The sequence below is a fragment of the Vigna radiata genome, chromosome 5 (assembly GCF_000741045.1).
Source record: "Vigna radiata var. radiata cultivar VC1973A chromosome 5, Vradiata_ver6, whole genome shotgun sequence".
In the NCBI taxonomy this organism is placed as follows: domain Eukaryota; kingdom Viridiplantae; phylum Streptophyta; class Magnoliopsida; order Fabales; family Fabaceae; genus Vigna; species Vigna radiata.
The window spans coordinates 351,014-377,877 of record NC_028355.1 but is presented as its reverse complement, the minus strand read 5'-3'; the positions used below and the strand labels follow the sequence as shown (position 1 = coordinate 377,877).

General features: G+C 31.4%; 3 protein-coding genes across 6 annotated transcripts; all 3 read left to right on the top strand.

Moving 5' to 3' along the window:
* Positions 1-3,433: 3,433 nt before the first annotated feature.
* Positions 3,434-19,070, top strand: LOC106760137 (protein LHY). Of its 3 annotated transcripts, none has more exons than XM_014643581.2 (8): positions 3,434-3,703; positions 4,038-4,063; positions 4,296-4,484; positions 5,135-5,246; positions 5,427-5,488; positions 16,782-16,988; positions 17,078-18,328; positions 18,415-19,070. In XM_014643581.2, exons 3-8 carry the CDS (start codon positions 4,446-4,448, stop codon positions 18,802-18,804), a joined length of 2,061 nt encoding a protein of 686 aa, XP_014499067.1. In that variant the 5' UTR covers positions 3,434-3,703; positions 4,038-4,063; positions 4,296-4,445; the 3' UTR covers positions 18,805-19,070. The 3 variants fall into 3 exon arrangements, with proteins under 3 accessions (XP_014499067.1, XP_014499065.1, XP_022636096.1); XM_014643579.2 differs by having other exon boundaries at positions 3,436-3,703; positions 17,075-18,328; XM_022780375.1 differs by lacking the exons at positions 3,434-3,703; positions 4,038-4,063 and having other exon boundaries at positions 4,070-4,484; positions 17,075-18,328.
* A 2,149-nt stretch (positions 19,071-21,219) lies between these two features.
* On the top strand, positions 21,220-25,118 carry LOC106760020 (probably inactive receptor-like protein kinase At2g46850). 2 transcript variants are annotated; one of them, XR_002667664.1, is made up of 4 exons: positions 21,220-22,395; positions 22,494-22,577; positions 22,839-24,033; positions 25,034-25,118. XR_002667664.1 is itself a non-coding variant. In XM_014643459.2 (3 exons), the coding sequence occupies exons 1-3, from the start codon at positions 21,654-21,656 to the stop codon at positions 23,900-23,902; spliced, it is 1,890 nt and encodes a 629-aa protein (XP_014498945.1). In that variant the 5' UTR covers positions 21,220-21,653; the 3' UTR covers positions 23,903-24,172. The 2 variants fall into 2 exon arrangements, 1 of the variants encoding a protein (XP_014498945.1); XM_014643459.2 differs by lacking the exon at positions 25,034-25,118 and having other exon boundaries at positions 22,839-24,172.
* A 40-nt stretch (positions 25,119-25,158) lies between these two features.
* LOC106760206 (soluble inorganic pyrophosphatase 3) lies at positions 25,159-26,776 on the top strand. Its single transcript, XM_014643674.2, has 9 exons — positions 25,159-25,173; positions 25,253-25,381; positions 25,470-25,498; positions 25,600-25,665; positions 25,752-25,859; positions 25,999-26,064; positions 26,143-26,263; positions 26,347-26,428; positions 26,625-26,776. The coding sequence occupies exons 2-9, from the start codon at positions 25,261-25,263 to the stop codon at positions 26,665-26,667; spliced, it is 636 nt and encodes a 211-aa protein (XP_014499160.1). The 5' UTR covers positions 25,159-25,173; positions 25,253-25,260; the 3' UTR covers positions 26,668-26,776.
* Positions 26,777-26,864: the final 88 nt, after the last annotated feature.

The following is a 26,864-nucleotide window of genomic DNA, read 5'->3' as shown; positions in this document are numbered from 1 at the left end:
TTGTATCAACTTAGGTATGATTGTTGTTGAGTTTGATGCTAAACTCATCTGCAAATTCCTACCCCGTTTGATGGTGGTTTCTTTATATTTCATACTCTAATAATGTTGTTGCTTTATATAACATGTTTATTATTTGAATTACCAAAGTCAACATATTCTTGCTTAAATAATCTAATAGCATACCCATTTATGTTTGAAGGCAAACATAAATGACTCAAGCATGAGTTTTATCTATCCTACCCGTTATAGTTGTTTGACACTTGGTTATAGGTATAACAAATCCGTTAGGATTGAAAATGGTATTTTTCATTTGTATAAACTTTCGTACTATTATGGTTCTGGTACATTATTGGATGGTTTATATCGTTCAAATCTTGATGTTAATTTTTATGAATCCCTGTTTAATGTTGAACATGTTGTTGATAGAAATTCTAGTGCAGGAAAGGAATGTTCTGCTTTCTTATGGCATAAAAGATTGGGTCACATATCCAAAGAAAAGACGTTAAGGTTAGTGAAAAATGAAATTTTACCTCAATTGGATTTTGATGACTAGGTGGTATGTATTGATCGTATTAAGGGTAAACAAACAAAACACATATCAAAGTAATATTCTTTTATCTTTGTGGATGTATTCATTAAAGATTGTTGTATATCTGGTTAACAGGGTTCCTAGCAAAGCAGTTTTTAAAACTCCTTATGAACTATGGACCAGAAGGAAAACTCAGTTATTACAACATATAATTGAAATAAACAACACTTATATCATGATATTCATAATATCAAGATGGAGTTTATCAACTTTACAATTATGTCAAAAACATAACCGTGTATGTTGGAAGTCTCACATCGACTAGATATAAGGTCAATTTATAATATATAAGTGAGGTGCAAACCTCACCTTACAAACCAGTTTTGTAAGGTTGAATTAGACTTAAAAACCCATTTTCTTATATGGTATCAGAGTCATGGTCGGAGTCTATCTTAGCAATATTCTCATTTCTTAAACATTTCTAATATGGTTATGTAAGATTGAATTATACTTAAAACCTATACATGTAAAATTTCTAGCATAAATCAACTATACATACTTGAATTCAATTTCCACATGTTTTCACAATTTTAAAACGCAAAAGTAAAACTAACTAGAATATACTTAACAGTCACTATTCTAAACTCCTAAATAATCTCTAAGTAACATAGTGATATACTAATTCACCAGAATCTCATTAAATTTCCCATTCATGCTAATTATCAGCATCAACATAACTTTTATTTCAATATAATTAATCATTTCATCTTACTAAGTCCTGCCATTTTCTTATATTGTTCTAATTACTAAATCAAACATATTACTATGTACTTAATATAATATCAAGTCATATGTTAAATATGTTTTTCTTCTGCAAACTATTTTAAAAATCGTATTTCATTGTACCTATTTCATCTTTGTAATTTATAAGAGTAATATAAAACATCACTCCAATGACACATGAAATTTATATTATAGTTTAGTGTGAATCTTTATTTATTATACGAAAAATAGTAAACATGTTCTTTGCTACAAAAGATATTTTAGACTATTTTCATACAAAATAAATATATAGCTTAGTTTAAAAAGAAAACAATTTTTTTAAAATTATATATATATATATATATATATATATATATATATATTGTAAAGTCATTTATTCCATTTTAATTTTACATATGGTGACAAAAATTCTCAAAAGCAGTAGAAACAATAGAAAAGACTTGGAGATACGAGAAAAGCAAAAGAAAACACACTTTAACTAAAATAATCTTCACTTATTTACTATCTATGATCGAAAAAAGAAGTTGGTATAAAAAAAATTAGAGAGGAGATAAAAAAGAATAAAATATTAAAAATCCAAAATTTAATAAATAAATAACTAAATACTTAATGTTTTAATTTATACATTTAATATTAGTTACAATTTTAATACGTTTTAAACAACTTATTCTAACTCCTATTTATTTTGGAAGTTAGGTGACTAGGTTTATTAATGACATTAATAAAATGGATTTTCCGTTTAATTTTTCTATATACATGTATTTTAGTTTTACTCTGTTAGTATTTTTTTTTTAAAATTTAAATAACAAACCATAATAAAAACAATTATTCACCCAAAAGAGAATTACTTATAATAAAATTATAAAAATTAATTATTTTTATAATTATATTTTGTTGAAATTACTCTTTAATTTAATATTATTTTTCATTTCAATAACTATTATAGCACTTTGTAAATTATTATACTATTTTATAATTATTATAGTGAGAAAACAAATTAGAACTATTTCTAGAAAAAGAAACAGATGTTACTAATTTTAGTTATGTAAGGGATTTACATAGATTTCCGCTTATAACGTCTATGAACTACTCAAATAATTTAAAATACATTTTCAACATCATAAATTATAATTCAATTAATATTTCAAGATAATTCAATTTGAAAAAAAAAAGAATTTATTTTAGCTGTTTTATTTAAAACGATTCAATTTTCCTTTTAAATGCAACTCAGTTTGGTTGGTTGTAATTTGATTTAATTTAATTTTGTTTGAATAATCCTTAAAATAAGCATCTAATAATCCCGTTCTCTTCTATCTAATCTCTGTTTACCTATAACTTTTCCTATATTTTTTTTCTGATTTAATTAACCAATTTTAATCTATTTTCTTTCACATATTCCGTTTTCATGCATCGTATCTTGTGATCAGATCGAAGACGCAATGTAGATTATAAACATCACCAAATGAACACACTCTGTCTGCCTCCTTCGTTAGATGCCACATGGCACCTCCTGTGCCACAAAAATGCTAAACCAAACAATTTTTTCTCAAACTTATTATATCATTAAGTTACTTTTCTTTTACAAATATTTCCCTAAACTTTTAATTGAGTCATGAACGTATCATTTTTATTTATAGTTAATATTTTAAAAAATAATTTTTAGAAACAAAATGTATAAAAAAAATAGGTTAAAATTGCAAACCATTGCCATTTTTTACTCCGACGAAGGTGGTGGTGATGATTGAGCCACGTGGGCAGAAGAAAACGGCAGGAGCGAGCCCCTCCGTGCGCCGGTGACTGAAAGAAGCCGTTGCCACGCAACTGGAGGGCCCACATGTGACAGCTGGCGACGCTTTTACGGACTGAAAACTATGGCGTTGGAGTTTGTGGATGAGATTTGAGCAGAGGGAAAAAGGCCCCCAAAAACAATAATAAAGAAATTGAAAAAGAGTAAAAAAAAGAAATTAGGAAAAGTGCAAGGATGTGTGTTACCTCCACCAGCCACTAAATTCATGCCACTTGTCGTCATCCCTACAGTTTTGCTCTTCCGCACCTTAGCAGCCTCAAATTAAAACGACTACTTCTTTTTTATTAAAAAATAAATAAAAATCCTGGGGAAATTCTAGTGGCTGAGATTGCTTCTCACTGTTCGACAGTTCGTGTGGATGCTTCTGGTTCGTTGTAGTTGAGTCTCTCCCTAATTCTTCTTCTTCTTCTTCTTTTGCTACTGTTTCCGAATCTTCTTTTCTCTTCCAATTTAATTCTTCCTCTGATCCTTAAGAGTCGGATTCGCCATTGCCGCAAAATGAGTCCTCCGGCGAGTGTCCGGTGAAATCCATTTCTTCTTCACATGCATGATCGCTCCAGTCACACCCATGGCTCTTTTTCAAGGTACTTTTCCCCTCCTCTGTTTATTCTCTTCCAAAAGGATTCAGTTTCCCCTATTTTTGGTTACCGAGAAAATTTAATCACCGGAATTGTAAAACGATTGATTATGCATCTCTAAGTACTTCACTGAGTGAACTACTTTCCGGATTTGCGTGAGTTAACCATCTGCTTGCTATGCTCTGTGATTAATTGTTCTCGGCAACTAAATAGGAGTAGTGTATTTATTTATTTATTCACAGTGACAGATTGTAATTTTGAAGCGAAATTATGAGATAGAACGTGCAAGATGGAAGTGTTCCTGTGATATACTAATTGTAGTTGTTTCCACGTTTGAAAGGTTTTGGCGCTGTGGAGTTCTTTTTGGTGAGGACTGATTAAAGAATTTTCTTTTATTCTTCTTTCGGAGAAGCGTCTCTCTCTGTTGCGGTGGATTCTTAAAATTTATTGAACCCTTTTCTCTTTTTTCATGTCATTTCTAATCTCTATTATCCTGCGTGTGGCTTGTGAGTTGGAATACTTATTTATAGCTATTATATCTGATACGAAACAGAGACGGATCTCTACCTATTGTTTTTGCTTTATGTTTGTTTTGCAGTAGCATCGCCTTGTCAGCAGCTTCTGCTTACTTTCACCAGGGCTTTACCATTTGCTGTGTTCCATGTCACAAAAAACGAAAGGAGATATTCCTTTTACCCACTCCTCGTCAGGGAAGATCTGAAGCAGCGCTAGCTGCAGACGTCCTCTAATGGACGCCTACTCCTCTGGAGAAGAAGTGGTTATTAAGGTATGTCAAGTTTATTGTGATATACTAACGGGAAACAATGATTCCTCAAAAAGGAAATAATAAAGCTGTTATTATTGTTGTTCTTACTATTAGTAGTAGGTTTAACTGATATTTTGGTCTGGACCCTATTGTTGTCCCCTGCTCGTTACTCGTCTTCCTTTTTAAGTTATGTTTTGTTCACTACCGTGAATTGTTCTTCTTTTTGACAGTTTACAGTACAATGGTTCTTTTTTTTTTTTTACAGTTGACAGTTGAATTGTCAAAATCGCCAAAAAAGTGTTCTGCCTACATAAAACTCTCAGACCAAGATTATTGCGATTTTACATTGCTAGCAAATTCTGTAGCAATTTTACTATGTCTAAACAATTTGTCGTGGTTTTAATAATAGCACTGTCAACGATGTTATCGTAACTACCGGGTCTAAAGCTTCACTTAATTTTGTGTACAGATCAACATTACGTTGGTCTGAGTAGAACTGTCTCACATCGTTTGAATAATGTTACGATTTTATATCTTGTAATTGAAAAATCTATAGCTGGAAACCATCAATTAATTCTGCTAGTTGAAAAAGTGTAAACTGGAAACAACTGTAGAAACTAAAATATAAATTAATTCTTATTATTATCTGAGTGGCTACTTGGCAATTGCAGACACGAAAACCATATACTATCACAAAGCAAAGAGAAAGATGGACCGAGGAGGAACATAATAGATTTCTGGAAGCCTTAAAGCTATACGGGCGAGCATGGCAGCGCATAGAAGGCAAAATTTTGTTCACCATCAACACTTATATATATGTCTGTGTACACACACACACATATATAGCATAAATGCCTTTTTGAAATATCTTAATAAGAAAGGACACAAATTGATCTATATGTTTTATTGAATTTTTATATAGGATTACTGTCCGCTTTTTGATGTTCTACTTTTATTGTGCAGAGCACATAGGAACAAAGACTGCTGTGCAAATCAGAAGTCACGCTCAGAAATTCTTTTCAAAGGTAAATCCGTACCTTCATTCCTTGGATTATACATTGTGGTCCTATAATTAGAATTTATGCTTCGTTTGATTTGATGCTGATTTATTATTCAATTTGGTATTTTTTTTATTCATGAAATTCCCATTCAATGGCACAAAATGGTTCTGCATCTTAACTGGTTGATTTTAAGCTCTCAGAATTTTGTTTTTAAATAACATCACAAAACACTTGTGTGTGGAAAACCCGTCCGATGCGTATATAGCTCTATATCATGGCTTATGCCTTGCCTAGAAGACTCCTTTGGCTATCCCAATTGAGTGTTCCTTGGAAAAGACACGAACTCGCTGAGCACATGCATAGAGAAAGGTAAGTCTGAGATAATGTTTACCAACCAGTTTCTTTCATTCGTCACCATCATCCGCTGAAATCTTCAGTTTAGAAACAATTAGGTGTCACGTGGTTGGCTCCCTCAGCTTTCGACATAAAAGGAAAATCCAGGATACACTTTTTGAGAAAGAAATATACTCTTCTAGTGGCCTTCTTTCATCCGTTCCTCAATTTAGGCGATACCAATATATCTTAGTATAGCAAAACAATAAAAATTGTCACCAAACTTAGCTAATAGCCTCTGATAGTTAAGTACTTCTCTTGATTCTTTAATAAAAACTATATTCTCTGCAAAAGCATGCAATTAGAGATCATTTTTTGTTTGTCTTTGGTAAGCGCATTAAAAACTAGATTAAACAAGGCTTAAGGCTTAGCCTTGATGTAATCCTACCATCAAGGTTTAACTGCAATAAATATCATAACAAATTACCAACTGGATCACTGACAAGAATGAACCCTTATTCATTTTTTATAACGTTTACTATAGCCTTTACCATGAACAATATAGGACTTGGCCTGCAATTATTGATGATAAAATGTGCCAAAACATTTTAGCTTAGTTGAAGAGAATGTTAAAGATATAACCTCAGTCTCAAGCATTCAGGTGTATTTTTTTATGCATCTATGGTTTCTATATTAAGTTCAAGTTTGTAACTATTTGGAATTGAGTTATCATGTCGAACCCTTTTATCGGTCGGTGTATGTGTTGAAGAAACGAGGGATTGGATGATTTGATAGAGTACACAAATGCAATGAAGATATATGGCAACAAATTGATTTTAAAGAAGATAAAAGTGTTAAAAGGACAAGGGGGACTGGTTTGGCTAAGTAATCTGTCTGATTGCTTGGTCAAACCAGTCCCCTTTTTTTCGTTCAATTGCACTACTGTTTGTGCCATTTGTAGGATATAGAATGCAACCAGAGATAAAAGCAATGACATGTACGACAGATAGAGGTATATTTTTAGAACCTGATACTTCTGTGAACATATGATTTGTATAGATATCTTTAAATAGTTTAGCTGAATGAGATTTCCTTTACCAATCGTAGAAAGAATGGACAAAAGGATAAACTATAATTTGGTAAAACAAGTTTTGTGGGATATTAATGTTGTTAACCCAGGGCAGTGATGGTGAATACTGAATCCCACTTAGAGAACTGTTCATTCTCTAGCTGCTTTTAGCTCAAATTTAGGGTCATACCAATAACCCACCAAGTTGTCAATCGATAGAAATCCTTCAACAGATCTCATCCATAACCTTAAACTAATCCCAAAAGAAATAGAGGGAAAAGTGTCTGAAAGAGAGAAAAAGAAGAGAAATACATAAACAATACAGTAAAAATAGAGGATGTTTGTTTGAAAAAAATAATGTAAAATTATTATTATTTTTTAAAACTTTTTTGTTTTAAAAATCATTAATATAAATGTTATTATTTATATTATTATTAACGGATTTTATAAATAAAAAGTGACATATTACTTAACATATAATTAATTATGTTACATATTATATCTAATTACGTTTTTACCTAATTTTTAAATTTTTATTTTGTTTTTTTCTTACATTTAGTTCGTCCATTAAGTATAATTGTTTTTTCTAAGTCACTACTGACTTAAGCTAAATACTCTTTCAATTGTTTTTCGAAACAATATCTCAAGTATTAATTTACTAGCAAATCTCTTTAGAATCTTATTATCACACTCTCAACGATCCAGAAAAAAGTTTTATACTTTACAAACCAATAACTTTAGATTCTACAACGACGAATTTAAAAGATTGGTTTTTATTGTGTAAACAAGAATGTTTGATGCATCAATGTGTTCAAATATCTGTTTTCTAAATATATATAACCTTGTTGAAAATTGTAGTAAGTGGAGAAATGCGAGATATATATTTTGGAGAACTTGTAAGTTGTTGTACTTTTGGCATCACAAGTGTATCTATTGCTATTTGTAATAATAAATATATCTTTCATAGATATCGAAATTGTTGAATATTAGTTTGCCGAAAAACTTAAGTTTGAGATATTTAAAAACCAGAATAATAAAATTAACAAAGCTTAAAAATAAATACAATTATAAAGAATAATTTTCACTAGTGTAAAATTGTTAGAGTGTTGATTCAGTATTTTTTTTCTTATTTTTTTTATTGTTTTCTGATGTTCAAGTATCCTTTGAGTTAATTAATAGATTATTTTTTATATATAAAAATTATATCTTAACTATCATTATAAACCATGACATTTTTTTAGACCGCCATTTTAAGATTCAAAAATCACATGTCGGAAAGTAGAAAAAAAAATAGTTACCAAAAACAGGAGAAGACCAAACCAAATTCATGTAAAAACAACAACCATTTCAAAGAAAACAAGTTATATAAAGTTATGGAATTGATATCAATTATGAAAAATGTCTAAACTAAAGATAGAAGGTAAAACATAAAACCAAGTAAAATCCACCTTAGTTTCATTCTCAACAAGACTATTAGTAAACTAATTTTCTTTACCATATATAAGAGAGACCATAAAAGATCAAACAATCATAACTATTAATACACTTAAGTCATTTACCTCTAGCCTTTCAATAAAAGAAAACTAACAAAGTAAACTAAAATCAACCACATATAAGAATTTAATGATACCAAATTAAGAAATGAAATTTGGAATATATTTTCCATGTCTTTCTAAAAATGTTACCATAAGCAACATGACCATGAAATGTTTTAACAACACTACTAATAGGATTTATAATATGACTTAGTAGAGGATGAGAGAGGTTGTGGGTTCAACTCTTCCCACTAACACTTGAAAGATATAAGGTTGGTTTAGTGGGTTTGAAAGGAAAGATAGAAGAGGTTTGAGATTCAACCTCATCTAACAAAAATACTAACAACTAACATTTACCAATAAAAAAAAAGATTGTCAATGATGGCTTTCACTTAACTAACATTATCTTCCGGATAATGACAATACTTAACATGATTTTTCATCCTTCACAACATCTAAATAATAAGTAATAATTGTTGCACGACATTCACCTAAGGACAACATGTAATATTAAGAAGCCACAAAATATCATAGGAAGAGAAAAAAACAAAACCAAAATTAAAGCCAATACTAGATTTTAATAGCCATGGTGTACTAAAAGAAATATATAAAGAATACTTTCGCTTACATGGAACACATATGGACACCTCTAAATTGAACATCTTACTAAAAGAAATCTTATCATTCATAAATTTCCACCAACATAAGAGTTTTAGCATGTGGAATGTTATTCACCCATCAAATTTTCCTAGACAACATATCTATGAGGTAAGTGAAAAAAGTCCAAGCCACTTTTTTACTAAGTACATTAGAATCATACAAAGACCAAATAGGTACATCAAGAAACTTAGCGAGAAACAAATTATTTATATAATCCATATATGGAATGACATGCAAAAAAGGGGGTGTAATTCAAGAGTTATCATCCCAAGCATGAACAACTTTAGAAATAAGTCCGTCCTTCACATTACTATCCTAAAGTTATCATGAGTTATTATCCCAAGTCATAGACAATTTTAGAAGTTGTCCCTACGTATTACTAAGTATTCCAACCAATTGAGAATGCTAGGACTAAAACACTAACAACCATTCCAAAAATTAATCTGCTTATCATCTATATATAAAACATAAGAGGGCAAGGAATAACCTTTTGAACTAACCATATGAAGCATTCTTAAGTAATAAAACCATTATTTGAATCATCAATCTTCAATCCTTTAGCGATGAGAAATAATGAAATTGTTGTGATATTTAGTTTAAGAAAGAATATTGATGTTACACTCAAAAGAGATGGAAAGGTGAGTGATGAGTCATGGGATTAATCACTACAAGTTACCCTAATAATATCTAAAATTAGGTTCTTATAACTCAAAGTTTTAAAAATTTCTCACAAAGAGAAATCTCACTTTTATGTAGGGATGACAAAAAGGACCAAGTTCTATGGGCCAGTACGTCAATCCGACCAAAAACGATAGGTTAAGACAACCTTTTCAACCTAGGAGCCCGAACCAACTTGGCCCACCAAGCCTGACAGCCCAAGAGCCCAACCTCGTAGGTCAGTTGGGTTAGTCCGACAACTCAGCTTCACTAAAAAAAAATTGAACCCCCTACGACACTTCATGTTAACACAACTCGATAGTCCGACCAAGGTATAATAATTTTTTTGGTTAAGGTTTGATATAGCTTGGTCAAGATCTAAAATAGCATAAACAACAATCATTTTTAGTCCGGAATCAACCTGACAACTCAACATCAACATGTTTTCATGTAAAATATAAAAAATTCAGTCTGTTTCCATGTGATATTAGACTTTCGATGACCCAAAAAAGAAACTGTCAGGGTAGCGCGTCATCCCAACCATAGACTGGATCAGATTGTAAAGTTCAATCCATTTTCAATTAATAGGTCAATCTAACCCAACTCGTTTTTGACGAACGAATATCAGGTTAGGCTTAGTCGAGTAAGGTTGACTCATTTTTCTACCCCTACTTTTAGGATAGAATTCATATATATATATATATATATATATATATATATATATATATATATATATTAATTTGAAAATTAGTAGTCTTTAATACCCATTAATATTGCATTTAATTAAAAGATAAATGTTACAAAGAAAAGTCAAGACTCGTCAACATTATATCATTCCTTTCTTCTTCAAATACATTTGTCCTTGTTCTCAAATGTCACAAGTACACTTCTTCTAAGAGAAACATAATATTGAGGTCAAAGATCACCCTTTTATTTGTTTTTCCAATCAGAATTAAAATCTTTGCATATACTATTAATTGATTGAAACCAAATAATAGGTTTCTTGCCAAAAGTTCTCCCTGAAATTGTTGAATGGATATTACATAAAAAAAACATCATTTTTATCATTATATTTTCCTTTGTTTGTCAATTTTTTTTGTTATTTGTTTATTTTTTCTTTTCTTTTATATTTTTTTATTGATTACTTTTTCTCTCAACTTCTTTTCTTTAATTTTTTTTCCTTTCAACACCTTTTTTTTCTATTTATTTTTCTCTCTACCTTTTTTCTTCCATTTTTTTTCTCAACTCTTCTTCAATTTCTTTCTCTTTCAACCCTTTCTCTTTAGTTTCTTTTATTTTCCATCATGTCTTTTTCAATATTGATGAAACATTTTATCTTCATCTCTATACTTTTACGTTTTCTCTTCTTTCTTTTTAATCTCCTCAAAACTTTAAGTATGAAAATACAAAGAAAACTTGAAAGTATATATATAAACTAACTTTTAATATCAAGAGTCCAAGTTTTGAAACCAACCAATGAGAAACCAGGAGATTTACTTTAAGGGAAGATGATGCCACTCAAGAAAGATGATTTGAAAGTATATATATATATATATATATATATATATATATATATATATATAAAACTAACTTTTAATATCAAGAAGATCTCGTCCCAACCAAGAAAAAACTAGGAAGAAGGGATAATGTCACACTCAAAAGAAATGAAAAAGTGAACTATAAGTCATAAAATTGATTCTCAATCAAATATTCTAAATTCCAATTAATTTTCATTTAGTAATATGTTATACCACTAATATTATATTTAATTCTTATATTTAATTAAATGATAAAAATTACAAAGAAAACTCTAAAATCATCAAAATCACTTAGATAATTTGAAAAATTCAATAAAACTGTGAAAAACAGTGATAATTTCAAATAAAAAAAATTAATCAAATCTATCCAATTTAACCAAAATTACAATTATAAACATTAAGTTTAAGATATTTAAAATAAATTAACCATAACTGATTAAAAAATAAACAAAGTTTTAAAATAAGTAGGATTATAAAAAAAATCAATTACTATAAAGCATTGTAGAATAGATTTGATATTTTTTTCATTTCAATCGACGCTAGTATTCCAAGTATCTTTTGACTTAATTAAGAACTATTCGTTCCTAGTACTAATGTTTATTAAACCTAGCCCCCAATCTCTAATTTGATCAATTTACTAAAAGTATTAAATCAATAATTATCTCAAATTAAGTGCACCCAATTTCTCAATTATTTCAAATCAATAATCTTTTTTACAAAATTTCTCAACCCAGTTAACTAAACATATTTTACATCATAAAAAAAACTTCATTCTTTTTTTTTTTATAAATTTGGTCAAACCCTCATTAAAATACAAAAATAAATGTTTTTATGATTCTGATTTCTTTTGAGTTTAAATCACTCTTCTAAAATGCTTTCACTATGAGATCATCCACCTTCAGCATGAGAATTATGAGAACCAATTTAAATACACTTCAAAAATCTACGTAGATGAAGATAACTATAGAGATTATTTTATCAAGATTTTATAATGATATGAGCATAAAATGTCTTTTTCATTTCCTTTTTATGCTAGAACTTTTCAAAACCATATGAATGAAAAATTTTAAAGTTTAAATACGATGTCTTATATAGTAAATTGTGATATACAGTGAATAATTAACTTGTAGTTAATTGTTTAAGTGTTTCCCCTTGTTGATTTTAATACAATAAGTCGTATTAAAAGGATGATAGAAGTTTGATATTATTAAAATTTTAGATTTTTTAATTTGAACTAACATTTTAATCTTCCTTTCTAATATTAAATGTAATTACAAAATTAATAATTTTTTTTATTTCTTAAAAATGATATAAAAATGGTGGAACTGTTTTTTCTTCTTGTTTTCATAATTTTATACTTATTTTAAATTAGCAAATGAAAACTAAAATTATTTGCTTCAACCAAACAAATTTTCATTTTTAAGATATTATGTAAATAGATAAAATGTTAAAAATTTGTGATATTAAGTAAATGATGTTTGGAATTAAACTCAAACAAAAAAAAAACAAAAAAAAACCTTGTATTATCAGGTGCAAATTTTTACGGATTTAAGATTTAACGATAAACATGATATTTAAAATCATGTTTTTATTTTTTTATTTAAATAATATTTATAGTGATATTTTTATTTTTATTTTATTTGTATCGTACGTCCAAACATGTTTTCTTTTTTATGAAATTATGTTAAGAAACATGATTTTTATTTTTTTTTAATTTTCATTTTGTAGTTTTTTGAATGAATTTTTAGAAACTTTTACATAATTTTAATTATATGTTTTTGTTATAAAAATTTTTTGGTTAAATATTTGTTTTGGTATTTTCTTAATTAAATTATTAATCTTTTAATTGTTTAAAATGTGGTTCATTTTTATTTCAAAAAATTATTTATGGTTTTTAATTTTAAATAAATTTTTTGTATCGATTTTAATTCAATTTTTTAAAAGCATGGTTCATTAATTAATTAAAATAATGATGTTAATGTAATTTGGGAAATCTAAAACAATAATAAGACAAATAATTTTAACCAAAAACATTAAGGACTTTTATTGTCTTGATGGACAATTGATTTTAGTGTGATATTCATCTTGTTAACAAAAGTGAAGAATATTAATACCTGTAATTTTCAACTCTAAATTCTTGAATTATTTTTAAATTTTTATTGAAGTTGGATGCCATGTAACAATCCATTCTTTTCTATATGAAAGAAAGGACATGTTTCCAATTCCATTGACTCATAAATAACAATGATTATGAGAATGTCCAATCATAAATTTGTAGCTTCATGAGCTACAACAATAAAGATTCAAAAGATAAACTAGAATATCAACCTATAAGATAAACTCTCACAAATAAATATTTGATTATTTTTTCTTAAGTGTTATTCTTTAAAATTAATTTTCATTTTATTTAAATTTGTTTTTTATATGAATTCTCAACATTGGTATTTATTTTCGATTACAATTTTATTTTTTATATCTTCCAAATTACATGAAATTAGCATCACTATTTTAATTAAAAGACCACACTGTTAAAAAATATGTAAATTAAAACAGATACAAAAAATTATTTTAAATTTAAACTCATAAGTAATTTTTTATTTATTAAAATAAAAATATTTAGAATTTTTTAATAAATAAAAAAATATCAATAAGTTAATTAAAACAAAAAACAAAACAAAGTTTTAATAAAAAAAATATACTTAAGTGAAAAAGGGTTTACATGCTTTCATAAGAGAAAATTAATAACTAAAGTCATGTAAAAGGAAATACTAAAAACCAATTTAAAAAGTAGAAAAAAATTTAAATAATACTTCTAAACATAATTTTATTAAAAAAAAGTGTTTAATTGTATAATTTTAAAATAAAAATAGTGATTTAAGTCCAACTTGATCTAGGTTGGATTGGGTTTGACCTAGTTTAACTTGACTTTACAAGATTTTAGCCTAATTAAATTTTTCTTAACCTAGGTCTAGACTTATTAGATTTGACTTGGACCTATCCCTGAATGGATCTCCATCAATTCAACTTGACCTAAACATAAGTAAACTCAACCATATGCTAACCAAGTCTAACATTACTTGAAATAGACTCAATCCAATTAGAATCGATGTTGGCTTAACTCGATCTAGGCTTTATTATAGGCTAAGCTTGACCAATTCAAACTAAACCCCTTTTAACTTCTCTAACTTATACAAGGTAGACCTCTCCTAACCCAACCTTATGTGGTCCTACACCCACTTGGCTTAACATAAATTTAAGTTGACTTGGCTCAACTTGACTCAAGCTAACTTAGCCTATTGTGAATTCTGGTTAACTCAAAATAACTTTGTCTTTCAACCTAACTTGGCTCAATGTGGATTCATTCCCACTTGACCTAACGTAAAATTTGGTCCACTCGATTCAAGATAGTTTTTGGTCTAATTAACTTAACTTAAATCAAGGTCCATTCGACTTGGTGTAATATTGAGTTAACCCAACTTGCCTTGAGTCTTGCCTGATTCAACCCAACTTGGGCCTAATTAGTCTTAATATGAGCCCAGCTTTACTTAGCTTGACATGGACTAAGTAAACTCATGTCAACTTTGATACATGCTAACTTAGCCTAACATGGACTTAAGCTGACTCAATCTGACATTGGCCTAATCCAATTCAACATGACATGGATCGAGACCCACTCAACCTGACATAGATTTGGATTTACTCAAATCAACCTAAACTGGATTTGTCCTAATTCAACTTTACATTAGTCTCTCCTAAATAAACCTAATGTGGATTCAAATTAATTAACTCGAATTAGGCCTAGGATGGACTAACTCGACTTGGGCCTAGGCTTACTTAGCCTGATGTGGACTTGGCTAGCTTGACCTAACTCTAACCCTACTCAACTTGAACTATCATGCCCTGGCTTATCCTAGGTCCTATAAAATTAGGTTGAGTCTGACTCAACTTGATGTGAACCAATTTCACTTCACCTTACAAGTTTTCCACCCAATCTTACCTAGGCCCGTCTTAACCAACTTGACATGGTACTAGCCTAATCTAACTTTACCTGGGTTTAACCTAACCAAGATTTACCTAGGTCTCACCTAGCTCAATCAACTTAAGCATGACCTAACATTACGTTGGGTTCGACCGGATCTAACTTAATTTCGATTTGACTTCACTAAGTCTAACCTAACCTAACTTGACTTTGATGTTGTTTGGCTTTATTCAATCTTGCATAACTTGAGTCTAACACAATTGAATTGCATATGAGGTGGATTTAATCTAATCCAATCTTAATTGTACATGAATTGATCTAATCTTGAATAACTAACTAACTTAGATTTGTCTTAATTTTAACTTTTTACAATCTAAAACATTATTTAATCAATAACCATTTCAAATCCACTTAAATGAATTTGGACTTAAAATCTTAAAATAATTATTTGGATTTGAAATAAATCTACTATATTTGTATTTTTTTTGTCCACACGGATTTGTAGTCATTCCTTTAAGTTTAATAATATTTCTTCACCAGCTCTATAAGCAAAATTTTATAAAATGTTACGAGGGATGTCACCTAATTGGGATCACCTTTGGATTTCTTTTGCATCAACTTACCTTATTTTGAAAAAAAGAATTAGTGTAAATAGTTGATTTCATACAAAAATATTGAGATATATATTGTTTTTAGTATAATAAAAATAATAATTACAATCTTAATACAAAACTTTAATTTCATTATTTTTGTTTGAATCTATTAATAGTTGAGATAATGGGATATATATTTGATATTTAATAACTGTCATATATATATATATATATATATATATATATATATATATATANATATATATATATATATATATATATTAAAATAAAAAAATAATATTAATTTGATATTTAATAATTATCATGTGTATGTATTAAAATAAAAATTAATGTTAATATGCAATTAATCTTGAGAGGAGTCTTTTACCTTTTGTTTTTCTTTGTAGATTCAAAATACTTAGTGTTTTACTTAAATATTAATTGTATATTTACATGTAACAATTATTAAAAATTAAATACATATCAACTATCTTAATCATTAATAGAGTTAAACAAAATTATAAAAATTAAAATTTTATTACTTTTTATTATACTGAAAATAAAATATGTGAATACACAGTTAAATGATTAAATTAACAATATATATATATATATATATATATATATATATAAAAGAGGAGTTTGTGGTAAAGGTGTGAAAGTATTGTTAAATACAGCGCTTAGTTTAGCAAAGGTGTGTTTTGGAGTCAGATTCCTATAAAATCCAAATCATACTTATGCACAAGTCAGCAGTATGGCTTCTGTAAATCACGTAACGTCTTCAAGTACATACAACTTTTGCGATCTGTTACTATACTTTCTGGGTTGAATGTTTTCTTAGCTTGTTTTGAGGTTGTAGTTGTTTGATTATGATTTATTACTGAATGCATTGAAATGTTACTGTTGTTGGAGGTATTACAATTTTCTGAGCATACTGCAAATTTTACCTTCAGCTGGAGAAAGAGGCCTTTGTGAAGGGTGTTCCAATAGGACAAGCTCTTGATATAGACATACCCCCTCCAAGGCCAAAAAGAAAACCAAGCAATCCTTATCCCAGGAAGATCAATGCTGCTGTCCCAAAGAATGGAAAGTCTCTCATTTCAATTGCATCTTCACATGCTAAACATGCACTGGACTTGGAGAAACAACCACTTCCAGAGGTTATATTTTTTATTTATTTTTCATTTGCCATTAAAACTATCTCTTCTTCCTCCTTTCCATAACATCATTCTGCTTGCTCCTTTAGAAGCATTATCAGGAGGACCAACTGCCAACAACTGTAAAACAAAATAACGACGAAAGCAGCTCAAAAGTGTTTGCCATTCTCCAGGAAGGACCTGCTTCATCTGTATCACTGCCGCTCAGAAATCCAAGTCCCTTGAGGGAGTTTATACCCTCAATAAAAGAGGTAACAACTCTAGATGAAACAAATGAGTCTTTTATTACTGATGAGCTTCAAAATCACAAGTTAGAGTTAGATGACGGAGACCACAAACAAAAGACTAATACCACTTGTAAAGTCTCTAAGTCCGACAATTCTGGTGCTTTGAAATTGGTTCAAACTGAGAAAACAGATGGGATGCAAGGAAATCAGAATTACCCAAGACATGTCCCTGTGCACGTTGTTGACGACAAGTTTAATGGGCATCCTAAGATTGTCACAAACTCTGCTGCATCAAACATAAGTGAAAGTCAAAACAACACAGCACGGTCCTCTCTTCATCAATCGTTTTCTCCTTGTCCTCCCTTCTCACAACACAATCAGGATGATTACCATTCATTTCTTCATATGTCCTCCACGTTTTCAAGTCTTGTTGTCTCTACCTTGCTGCAAAATCCTGCTGCCCATGCTGCAGCAAGTTTTGCTGCTACATTTTGGCCCTATGCAAATGCAGAAACTTCCGCAGATTCTCCCGTGTGCACTCCTCCAAGTGTGACAGCCATTACAGCAGCCACAGTTGCTGCCGCAACTGCATGGTGGGCTGCCCATGGATTGCTTCCTTTGTGTACTCCACTTCATACAGCCTTTGCGTGTCCTCCTGCACCAGCGACTGCAGCTCCATCCATGACTCTCGGTCAATCGCAGCACAAAAACCAACAAGAAGAGGGTAAGCCAGAAAATCCTCCTCCAGAACAATCGGAAGTTCTGCAAGCTCAACACTCAGCTTCCAAGTCACCAGCTGTTTCTTCATCAGAATCTGAGGAGAAGGGAGATACCAATGTAAATACTGCACCAAAGGCTACTAATGATGAGATGAACCAAGCGATTTCCGAGAATCCCGATTCCGAGAAAATAAACGGTAGAAAACCTGTAGACCGTTCCTCGTGTGGTTCTAACACAACCTCTAGCAGTGAAGAGACTGAGATACTAGAGAAGGATGAGAAAGAAAAGGAAGAGCCCAACAAAGCTGATACAAACCTTTTAGGTTCTGAGCCTAATAATCGTCGTAGTAGAAGCATTAGCAACCTTACTGATTCTTGGAAGGAGGTCTCTGAAGAGGTATCACTGTCTATCCAATGATGAAGTCTTAATGTAGTTTGTGTATTTTACCGCTGGTTCTTTCCTCATGCCATTGTTATTTTCAGGGTCGGCTTGCCTTTCAGGCGCTATTCTCCAGGGAGGTGTTGCCACAAAGCTTTTCACCTCCTCATGATTTGATAAATGCAGATAATCAGATTCACAGCATCAACAAGCAAAACGCAGAGTACAAAGATGAAGACCTTGAGACCAAAAAACACAGTCCTATCTGTGATGGGCTGCAGAAAAGCGTGTCATTTGTGAAAGATAATGATGAGGAGGAGGGATTGCTAAGCATGGGTCTTGGACAAGGAAAGCTGAAGAGTCGTCGAACAGGGTTTAAACCTTACAAAAGGTGTTCGGTAGAAGCAAAAGAAAACATGATCGGAACGGCCTGCAACCAAGGTGAAGAGAAAGGTCCAAAGAGAATACGTTTGAACGGGGAAGCTTCAACTTGATGGTTGAGATATATGCATGCAACCACAGAAAGAAAATGTCTAGTTTTGCGTATAACATTTCTGTATTGCTTCTTTGCAGCTCACGAAACTGGTCGTGTAGGTCTGTGTACCATATTAAATTACCACATACAATCTTTTTCTTTCTTTGAATGATGTTGATGTTACTACCGCAGTTAAAAACTCCGCTAAAATAGACTTAGACAACAAACATTAAGTACTGTTTGTGCATTGATCATTTAAGTAATTTATAATCCATCTTTCAGTCACTTCATGGGATTCTGCTACTGCCTTTTCGAATCTTCTACTTCATCATATGACCATAGCAGGAAGTTCCTTGTTTGATTTGCAACTCCAAATTCCGTTAGTCCTCTTTAAAGATTGAGTGAAAAACTGAATATAGAAGTAGAGTTCAGATATGAATAAAATCAAGTCTTGAAATTGGTAATTAGTAATTGGAAAATGTTCTTTTAAAAACTTTTTTTAAGAACTATTTTACAACGTATAGATGATATTTTATAATTGGTTCATTTTAAATAAGTGGACTAAATTTATTGTTAAAATGTTGTTAAAAAAAAATTGTTGAGAGAGTCCTTAATAATTTACTTTGTGAAAAAGAGAAAAAGTGTTAAAGAATGGAAAGTTTGGTGGCATTGGTTTTCATTACGTTGGAGTGAGGTATGTGTTCATCTTCAAAACGGTGAGGAACTATAAAATAAAATACTTAATTATCCCTTTACTTCATTATTTTATATCTTAAGTAATTTAAAGATAAAAGTTTTTTTCCTTCTCTATCACTATTATGCTTAACATAACACCTACAACCATCATGTTTAAATTATTGTGTTTTCAAGATAAATATTATTTGATGAAATTTGTCTCTTCATATTTTAGATTTATTCACATTACGAAATATAATAAGAATGCATTTAAACAAGACAGATTAAGAATTTTTACTATTTAACTTTGAAGACTTTGAATTGCCGAGCAATTTTTTTATTTTATTTAGAGATAATCCTCTAATAATCATATAAGTAAATTTTAACTAGTATGTATAATATATTGGTTTAATTGCTTTTTTTGTTCCCAGTTTGGTTAAAATGTGTCAAATTCATTCCCTTTTTAGAAAAATGTCAATTTCGTTCACATATAGAAAAAATATGTGTCAATCAAGTCATCTTCCTTAAATACAAGCTAACGGTGTTAACTGCATTATTTTCGCTTAGGCTAAACTTTTTCGCCTAAGCGAGATTTGCAGAAAACTAAAACACAAGTTTTGCTGATATTTTCGCTTAAGTTAAACAATTTTCGCTTGAACTAAATATTTTCACTTAAGCTAAAATATTTTTGCTTGAGCTAAAAATGTCCTGCAACTAAAGTTGAGCCGCTGAAACTCTTTCGCGTGAGCGAAACCTACTTCGTCTGGAGCTAAAACTTGGGGTGCTCATTGGACATAAGTTTAGTGGCTTCATGGGAATAAGTTTAGTGGGAGTATTCAAATGAACATTGGGAATTTGATCTTGCTGAGGGATTTCGATCTTAATGGGAATGAGTTTGTTGGGTTCATTCCATGTGGTTTGAATGGGATGAAGTTGGAACGATTGGATTTGAATAATAATCATTTCATGGGTCCGATCTCTGATTTTACAACAGATAAAATGAGTTTTAAAAGTAATGATTTTTGCTTGTCTAAACCTAAGGCTATGTGTGCATTTGAGGTGATGGCGTTATTGAATTTTTTTGAGAAATTGAGTTAACTTCAGATTTTGGTTGATTTGTAGAGTGACAATATCATAAATTTTATCATATTATAAAAATATATAAATTTATTACACCTGAACATTAAATATTAGTACGGAATATATTATTATCTGTATATTATTATTATTATTATTATTATTTAGTCTCTGTTTACCATGGTTAAAAAATTGAGATTATTTTCACTCGATTTACACATCTAAAAGAAAAGAAGAAACCCCTTGCTTCTCACCTAAGATCCCAAGAATCACTGTTACTTTTTTCGGCTTCATATAGAAAGATTTGTGGTGAAAAAAAAACAAAACAACATAATTATGTGTTGACAATTAGATGTTTGAAAATAATTACATGTTGTTTTGAGTCACTATAATGATTCTGTATAGCCAAAAAACAATAGATTGTATAATCTGAGTAATGTTGGTAAAGAGCAATGAATGCCAAACTATTTATTCTAGTTACCTAGCATTACATTTTAACACAGTATGATGAGTTATATTAGGTTAAGGTTTATGTGGGTCCCCAACAACATTAATTATTTATTTTTTTTCTCTTTTTGTAAGGTACGCATCCATATTCCTTTCCATACATTCATTGTTCACAGATCTAACTCACTGACATTCCGTGATCCTTAAACTATCTTCTTCTATATTTTATTTTATCATACACACGCACGTATAAGCAATGCCCTCTGCTTTCAATTTCAATTCATACATATTTCAATGTATATAGTATATTGATTATTGGTGTGAGTTTGTGCAAGAAATCTCGATTCCCATGCAAGATCACAATAGTCTATGCTACGTAATTAAGCTTTGTGCAATTCAACAAGATTGAAATGCTCACAAGCTTGGCCACGCTCGCTCAGCACAACCTCCAATGTATTATTCTGATACGAACTGTGCCCCATTCCTCAGACCAATCGTCTCCTCCTTCTCCAACTTCTATGCCTTCTTCACACTACCCATTACCTCCCTGATTTTGCCACGTCTTCATCAAATCTTCATCTTCATCTCTCTCATTCACTTTTACACTCATATTCATTAAATTACAGACCAACTACACTTCCACTCCACTCACTTCTCTTCTTCCTTACAATGTCACCTATTCTTCTCCTCACTTTTCTTCTACTTCTTCTGTGCTTCCCATTTTCTTTCTCTTTGCCTCCAAACTTCTGCACTGAAACATGTGGGGACCTCCATCTTCCTTTTCCATTCTATGTCAACTCTTCTTGTCACTCAATTTCCACTGCTTTCCATCTCTCCTGCACAAATTCATCTACCCTTTTCCTCAGAATTGGCTCGGTCAGCTACAAAGTCTTGGAGTTCTTCCCAGATGGCGTGCTGGTGGACTTTCCCGGCTCATCATCTTGTAGACAGTACAATGACTTGAATTCTTTTGACAGAAGCTTTGCAGGGAAGGATAACTTTGGAGTTTCGGTGGACAATGTTATTGGTCTCTATGACTGTGAGGATTCCTCTCTCTGCAAAGCAGATTGTGAAACTATTGACTTGCCTGGTTGTGATGGAAGGGGTGGAGGCTCCCTTGCCTGCTGCTATCCACTCTCCGACCATACCATATGGCATGTTGGATATGGATTTTCGGTGTTTTCTCAGTTTGGATGCAGGGGGGTTTCTAGTTGGGCCGTTTTGCGAGGCTCAACTTGGGGAAAACGTGGGGTCAAGTTGGAATGGGCACTGCCCAGAAACTCCTCTTACCAAGTTTGTGCAAGAAATGCTGACATGATCAATGCTACATCAATCGAAGGAGGAGTCAGATGTGTCTGTCAAAATGGATATGTTGGTGATGGTTTTGCTAATGGAACTGGATGTTTGCAGGGTGAGTATGGGTTAAAAAATATTATTTGTTTTAATGCCATTACATATTTTTATACATTTAAGTATGACATTTGCTTATGGTTGATGTATTCCTGTTAGCCTGCATAAAGGACGGAAAGGAAGCATATGGAAGTGACTGCAACATCAAAAGACAAGATCAGAGGAAATTTGTTATCATTGCCGGTACGTAATAGAGAACAGTAACATTCAAATAAAACTTAATTTCCTAAAGTCTCGAGCGTGCCAACTCCAAAATTACTATACAACACATTCAACAAGTTTTGCAGAGGTCACAACAAGGATTCATGACTACCAGATTTGCTTTCAATTCTTCACCGTTTTCCTTAAGCTATATATATATATAATCTGGTAGTCATGGTCTGTTATATTATATACTTACATTTCTTGTATCAATCTAACAGCATTTTTAAACTCAACATGCAGGAATCATTGGCCCAGTTCTGATCGTTGCCTCCCTGGTTGCATTATTTTATCTTCTTAAAAGGCCAGCAAAACCAGGGATGTTTGACACGGAGCAGGCTTACTATCAAAACATTTCAATCCCCAAAGCTTGTAAAACTCGACTGTTCAGCCTCCACGAGCTAGAGGAAGCCACTAAAGGTTTTGAAGAGGGTAAAAAACTTATGCATGACAACAATGGGACAATTTTTGCTGGAGTTTTGAGGGATGGATCTCACGTAGCTGTCCACAAATTACAATGTGAGAAGAAAGACTTAATTCAAGTTCTGTCACAGATCGAGGTTCTGTCCTCTACCGTGCATAGAAACATGGCCCGCATTCTTGGTTGCTGTATTGAATCTGGCAACACTCTAGTAGTTTATGAGTTTCCTTCCAATGGTACTCTGGAGGAACATTTACATCAAAGCAAAGGACAAGAACTACGTTTAGATTGGTACAGGAGATTGACTATCGCTGCAGAAACAGCTAGCATTCTTTCATTCCTACACTACGAGATCTCTCCTCCCATATTTCACCATAACCTTAAATCTGCATGCATCTTCCTTGATGATGATTATTCTGTCAAGATTGCAGGATTTGGTCTGCTCAACTCCAATTTTTACTATGGTTCTCACTTACACAAGAACCACGAAGGCTTTGGCATCTGCAAAAATGATGTCTATGACATGGGTGTGTTGCTTCTTGAAATCATCTCAGGCTCAAATCGCTTGGATTTGCCAAGTTCAGCCTTGCAGCATATAAGGGCTGGAAAATTTGAAGAAATATTTGACCCTTTTCTTTGCTATGATGAACAACCACAGTATCGGCAAGAGCAAATGCAGATCATTGCTGATCTTGCGACAAGATGCCTCTTATTTGGTGTTGATGGAAGGCTGGGAATGGTTGATGTTGTGAGGGAGTTAGTACAGTTGACTAAAGAAAGTCTTGATGGAGGAATTAGCAAAGGAGCTGCACTGGAGGAGACATTCTCAAATTCAAGCCTTCTTCAGATGATATCAATGTCTCCTGATTCTATGAATGTCCCTTGAATTTTTCCTCCTTTTTATGTCCTGCTCAGTTTAGTTTTGCCAGTCTAAAAAACAAGATAAAGATCCTTAATTGTACGTGTTTATGTGTGAACTGTACATCCAATATTCTGCTACTGACATACTTCACTAAGGTACAAAAGCAACTGTATTCCGTAGCTGTAACTTTAATAAATTTAATCATCTGCCATTAACAGTGCTGTAACCATTCAGATGAAAATCTCTGTGCATTCTGAATGTTTCAATTTATTGCATATACCCAACTCTCTGATTCATTGGATGACTAAATTCTTTACTCACAACTCAATCTTAGCTGGATTTAACTAATGGAATTGATGACAGCTTCGAATAAAGAAACAAACTTTTGATAACTCATTAGATTAACATTTTAATCATGTATTTTCTATTTTTTAAGTTAAACATTAATGTATATTGATTGACATTTTCTTCTTAAGGATGTGATATTATTGAAATCCAAAACAGAAGCTGTTATTCTTGAATGTTTATTCTTAATGCAAAACTATTCAATGATAACATGAGATCTAAATTATAAAACCTCAATATATTATATTTGGCGAATGTATGCAGAAGAAATTAAAAATAAAAACCAGTGAATAAATTTATGCAGAAAAAAGAAGCGTGTAACATAATCAATTTGTGTATTCTTTCAACTGCCACATGTTTGATTAGAATAGATTTCACATGCATCTCATATCCACTGAAGCAATAAAAATGCGTTTTTTCAGCACAACGTAGACGAAATTTATGCAAGAATTTCTGCATTATTGGATATTCAATTTAATTAATTCTTACATTAATAAAACTACTCCGGATAATACAACATATTTCCCTATATAAAACACTTTTTTATTTATCAATCATTAAAACTTTCGAAAAAGCTAGAAAATTTCCATCTGACACATGTCGTAGTTAAATCGTTTTTATTAAGATAAAATAGATGATGCTATTCACATTTCTTTTACAATGCTATGTTACAGCATTCAAGGGATAGAAAAGTAGAAAAGAATAAAACGGGAAAAAAGGTGAAGAAGTTCTAAAAATGTGTTACGCTTAACATGGTTTTCGGAGAATCTAGTGGTTAATACAGAAAATAAGGAAGTTTGAAATTTGTAGGAAAGAAGTGATGGAGTGCTAAATTTCATGAAGAACCGAAGTGAATGCTCTAATAAATTTGACCAAGTCTTTCAAATCTTCATATAAATACATCAACCCTTAGCAATTTCTTCCATCAACATTATTTACTGCTCATCAAGGTACGTCTTTTCTTTCTCTCAAACCTTGTATGATTTCTTGCATGCACCGTGTTTGGGTGACTTTTTTCATCCCATATAGATTTAAAGATGGCTGAGAATGGCGAAGAAGCTCAAGAAAATCGTCCAGTTCCCCGTTTGAATGAAAGAATTCTTTCTTCTTTGTCAAGGAGATCAGTAGCTGCCCATCCTTGGCATGATCTTGAAATTGGTACTGTTGCTCAGATATTATACATTGCCAATTTGCATTCAGTTTACGTCATAGCTCAAAATTTAAAACATGTTTCAAAAATATGCAGGACCGGAGGCTCCTCAGATTTTCAACTGTGTAAGTTCTTCTCTTCTGATTTGCATGAATCTCTGTCCCATGCTAAGTAGAAATGAAAAAGTTGAATAGAATTCCTTATTTGGATTTGACTCTTCCCACAGGTTGTGGAGATCACTAAAGGAAGCAAGGTCAAGTATGAACTTGACAAAAAGACTGGATTAATTAAGGTACAAATTAATTGCATGGTTATTGGAATGGAAGTCTCCACTCCTGTGCTTTGGATTGTTCTTCTTACTATCCTAATAATGCTCAGGTTGATCGGATTCTGTATTCATCTGTTGTTTATCCTCATAACTACGGTTTTATCCCTCGCACACTGTGTGAAGACAATGATCCAATGGATGTCTTGGTCCTCATGCAGGTAAACCATTATCATTTTCAAATTAATATAATTCATACAACAAGCAACCCTGTGGTTATTTTCTTAAATCCATCTGGAGAAATCCTAAACATAGGCATCTTAACATAGTTAGCTTACTGAATGAATCACTGACGGACAGGAACCAGTACTTCCTGGTTGTTTCCTGCGAGCCAGGGCCATTGGAATCATGCCCATGATTGACCAGGTATCTATCTACCTCTATTGCTTTCTAAGCCAATAAAATCATTCCCATTACACAATAACAAATGTGTTTTTGACACAGGGAGAGAAAGATGATAAAATTATTGCAGTGTGCGCTGATGACCCAGAATATAAACACTTTACAGACTATAAAGAACTTGCACCTCACCGCATCTCTGAGATCCGACGCTTCTTTGAAGACTGTATCCTATTCATTACAATCTTTTAAGTTTATTTCTTATCTTTTCTTCACAATTTGAGATTTGTTTCTTAACACATTGCTAAGACAAAAAGAATGAGCACAAGGAAGTAGCAGTTAATGACTTTCTACCTGCAAGCGTTGCTGTTGATGCCATCCAATACTCAATGTATACGCATCCAATCCAATTTAAACAAAAATCCTGTCACTCTGCTAACATCATTCTATAGTGCAAGAATCTCATTATTTTACGTCACACTTTGTTACACCTATTAAAATATGCCTTTTTTTTAGAAACCAAAAAAGAAAAATCTGCAATCTGCTACATGTTTTAAGCTAATAACCTTGCCTCTAATTTGGTGCAGGGATCTCTATGCAGAGTATATTCTGCACACCTTGAGGCGATAGACAAATATGTTATTCTACGTTCTCCATCAACTATCGGAATAAGCCATATTATACTGTATTTTAATATATCTTAATTAAAACCTGTCTATACCTTTTAGTTTTCGTATTTAGCCGGATAATAAACAACCTGTTTGGTTTATTAACCGTGCTTAATGTATGTAAGTCTTGTAAAATAATCAAAATTGAAGTATTTTAAC